Source organism: Quercus robur, chromosome 12, assembly GCF_932294415.1.
Source record: "Quercus robur chromosome 12, dhQueRobu3.1, whole genome shotgun sequence".
In the NCBI taxonomy this organism is placed as follows: Eukaryota; Viridiplantae; Streptophyta; class Magnoliopsida; order Fagales; family Fagaceae; genus Quercus; species Quercus robur.
In genome coordinates this window covers 334,619-338,684 of record NC_065545.1, presented here as the reverse complement: position 1 = coordinate 338,684, position 4,066 = coordinate 334,619, and the positions used below count along the sequence as shown (strand labels likewise).

The following is a 4,066-nucleotide window of genomic DNA, read 5'->3' as shown; positions in this document are numbered from 1 at the left end:
TGCAGTATGCTAGTGATGAGCGACCGTGTCTAGCTCTAGAAATTGTGACAATGATCTTTTATGGAGAGTTCGTATCTGTTTGAAAAAATGCTGGGATTTCTCTACAGAAAGGTCCGAATTTTTTAGGTTTCAAAAACATATGTACTGCTTGAAAATGATAAAACTCGTGTTTTAAATCATTAATGCAGAATTCATGCAGCCTAGGCTCACAACACCAATAATTCAGTACTTTTTTGTATTCAAGTAGCAACTTTTTATTGTTGACGTCTATCTTTCATTCATTAATAGGCAGTGGGCATGTTTTTTATTTAATTATCTTTCATTCATTTGGAGATATTAAGTTACAAGAGTCTTGGCAGATGGCACGACATCCGACACTAGCAACACTAACTCCAGACATCCGACAGTAGCAATACTAAGTCTAAATATAAATTAAGCAAGAAATAAAATTGTTTAAAATTGAATAGAATTTTCGATATATATATTTTGTTGTCTAAAATTACTTTACAAAATTAAAAATAATTAAAACCGGTTATAATTTATATTGACTCTAATTTGTGAAACGCCTACAATTTAGAGTTATAAAAAACTATGAGCCCCTCGAATGTGGAGCTTGAGCCAAGTAGGAAAGATTGTGAAGTGGAACAAAATTTGCGGAGTTTGAGAGAGAGTCTTTCCCTTTCCCTTTCAAGTCAAATCTAGCTATTTTTCCAATTCGCTGTTTCTTTCTACTTCTGTTATAAAGAAGAATTATTCAAGTTGTCCAGATTTTAGGAGTCTACAACAAGGCATGTGAGTTGGAAGGGGACCAATATGGGGGGGGGGGCGGTGGTTCTCATACTTTAATATATATATATATATATATATATATTCTCACTCCATTGGCATCCTCCCCCATATTATTCTTGATCTTTTGGGACCATATATCTAAATCAAAATAATAAGGGGTCCGGGGGGAGATACTGTTTCTGCCCTCCTTTCCTTGCATCATCAAAATAGGAATATATGATGATATACTTGAAGGATGCCGTGTCACCACCCTCATCATTTCATATTTTACATTAGTGTCCTTAGCCACCAAAGAAAAAAAAAAAAAAAAAAAAAAAAAGACTACTGTTAGTGTTAGTGGTGCTTATGTTAGTGGAACACGTATTGAAAGGGATTATTTTTATTTTGGTTTGGTAAGTAGGATTAAAGAAATTGATCATCACAATCCTTTTTTTTTTATCCCCCGCTTCCCCTAAACAACAAATGGAAGTCAATTAAAATCAAATCATCATAATTCATAATGATGATGGTCACCAAGGTTGAGATTTGGTTTTCATTCTGCTATGTTGTGTTGTGCAAGGAATATTAACTTTTCTACTTCATATTATTTATTTATTTATTTATTTTACTCCTGAAAATGACACTTCTATTATGTGTGTCCTAATAATAGTCACCTCCCTAGGTTTGAATAAGGTTAGACTCATGTTTCAAATCCCACTCATTATGGTTGCCACAAAATTTTCTAATCTACCGATTAAACATAAACAGGCTAACTATCTTTGTTACTTGTAGATTTGGGACCAATTGGGAAAGGCTATGTGGGCATTACATCATGATTCATTGACTCAAGGAACATAAATTCTTAATAAGGAAAGATTACCAGCGACGGGTTAATGTTTTTGGTTTGACCAACCCAAAAGCATAATCATCTTCAAATTGTTATAGATTTGCTTCTTCTTTACACAGTCAATATATATATATATATATATAATTTTTTATTTTGTAATGGCAATTTATACACTTACAATTGACAAAAAGATTCTATTAACGAGTGTCTTTAGGGTATTTGTTAATGGATTATTTTAGAAAAATTATAATATTATTTTCATGGAAGATATAAAAATCTGTCAAAAAAATTTATTACATTTTATCTTTTCATAAAAAAATTTTAAAAATAGTTCCTAAACTAATTCTCTTATACATATAATCCGTTAAATTTTCATAGACAAAATTGCAGGTTTCTTGTTATGAAAGGCTGAAGCACATGGGCCTGAGCCCATCTGGTCGATAACTAAGTTTGAGCCTGCAATAGATACTGGTGACCGTGTTTGGTCCTACGAGGCCACGGTCGAATTATATCCCGGTCTTTGTTTACTGTTAGCATTATTTTGATTCAAAACGCACTTTTAAAGTATTTTAAACAATTTTACACACTTTTACACCCTTAAATATATCAAAAACACTCTACCAAATATCCCCTAAAAATTAAGTAGGATTTCAATCTTTAACACTCGACAAGTTGATTATTATGGATTTAAAGAAGAAGAGAGTGGATAATTAATTATGAAAAATGTTAATGAATAGCCTTAAAATATTAGTTAATGAAAAAAAGAAAAAAAAGCGCAATAATGGCCGTGAGAGTGAAGTGAAGGCAGGGTGAAGCGCAAGAATTGGTGTTGGTGGGTGTGGGTGTGGTGTGGGAGACAGTGGGAGTAGAGTCAAAAGGGCAATTATGATTTATGACTGACTTTAGCTGTGACTCTGTCTTTTTCCGTATGCGTATCAGATCAGAGTCACAGCCACCAGTTTGTTCGTTTGTTTTGAGTTTGGGTTTGCAGTCAAAAAAACACTTCATTTTAGACTTATTAGCGCAGTTTTTACTTTTTTTAATTATCAAATAAACCCTCCTCCGTACACGCGCTCTTCCCTTCCGTGTAGGCGCACGGTTGTTCAAACTTCCATTCAAACACGAAGTCATATATATATATATGTATATTCTTTTTTTGGTTGCTAAAATACTCTTAAACCTTCTCAATTAAATTTTGCTTTCAACTCACGTTATATTCTTTTGGAAGACTTGTATTGTATGGAGTAAAAGGCACTGGTTTCATTTGTATATTTCGGTCTACTTCAATCCCCCAAAACCCCCCCACACACACACACCAAAAAATAAAAAAAAAGTAGCGATTCAAATACATGAATAAAACAATAATACTAGACAATTAAACTCAATGCATGCAGCTACATGTATATATAGCCAATAAAACTAGAGCAATTGGTTAACAAGAAACAAAAAAATACAGTAGAAAAGAGGAGATTTCATTTCACTAATTAAAAGTCAAACCCCCTTCTTGAAAATGCAAAAAAATATGGACGCTGTACAAGGGCAAAAATACAGACCAAACAACATTAATTTGATACTCATCAGAAGAGCGGTGCCGGCAGATTCAAATCGAAAAGAAAGGGCCTTTTCTCTGGAGACGAGGATGTTTTGGTGTCGTGCTGAGTCTGAGTGGTCATGACCGCCAAGTTCTCCATCTTGTAGCCCCTGTACTCCGATCTCACCGGTGGAGGAGGAAGACTAGCTGGCGAGGGAGGAGGGAGGATGAAGCCGAAGTTAGTCTTGGCTTTGGGACCACGGAGGCTGAGGGCGGCCTCGTCGTAGGCTAGAGCGGCTTCCTCCGCCGTGTCGAAGGTGCCCAGCCACTTTCGGGTCTTCTTCCAGGGGTCTCGGATCTCCGCCGCAAAACGGCCCCACGGCCTCTTCCGGACGCCTCTGTAGTGCGTCTGGTGCTTAGGAGGCGGCCGTGTGGTGGCCACTGAAGAAGAGTCTAGGCGGAGGAGGAGGGGAAGCGCGTCAACACTAGCAGTCGCAGTCGCAGTCGCAGGCATTGAATTTTGATTTGACTCTCACACGGAGAGAGAGAGAGAGAGAGAGAGAGAGAGAGAGTGCGTATTGTGTTTGTGAGAGTTTTTTAGGGTATAGAAAGAACTATAGATAGAGAGATATTTATAGGGGAGGGGACAGTCGGGTTTACCGCCGACAGCTTTTGGTGTTTTCTGTACCCCTTTCTTTATTTATTCCTTTATTTATTCAAATCTATACTAATTCTGTACTCTATTCTATTCTAGTGTTATATTATATATATATTATTATTTTTTTTTTTAAAGTAATTTGACATTCAAAATAATACTAATAAACAAATATCAATTTCTCAAAAATATAAATATCAGTAAAATATCCACACACATAAATGTAAAACTATTGCATGCTACGGCTACCATCATTTTTATTGTG

General features: G+C 35.7%; 1 protein-coding gene across 1 annotated transcript; it reads right to left on the bottom strand.

The window, feature by feature from the left end:
* Positions 1-2,990: 2,990 nt before the first annotated feature.
* LOC126709992 (ethylene-responsive transcription factor 4-like) lies at positions 2,991-3,755 on the bottom strand. The gene has a single exon (XM_050410375.1). The coding sequence runs from the start codon at positions 3,658-3,660 to the stop codon at positions 3,193-3,195; it is 468 nt and encodes a 155-aa protein (XP_050266332.1). The 5' UTR covers positions 3,661-3,755; the 3' UTR covers positions 2,991-3,192.
* Positions 3,756-4,066: the final 311 nt, after the last annotated feature.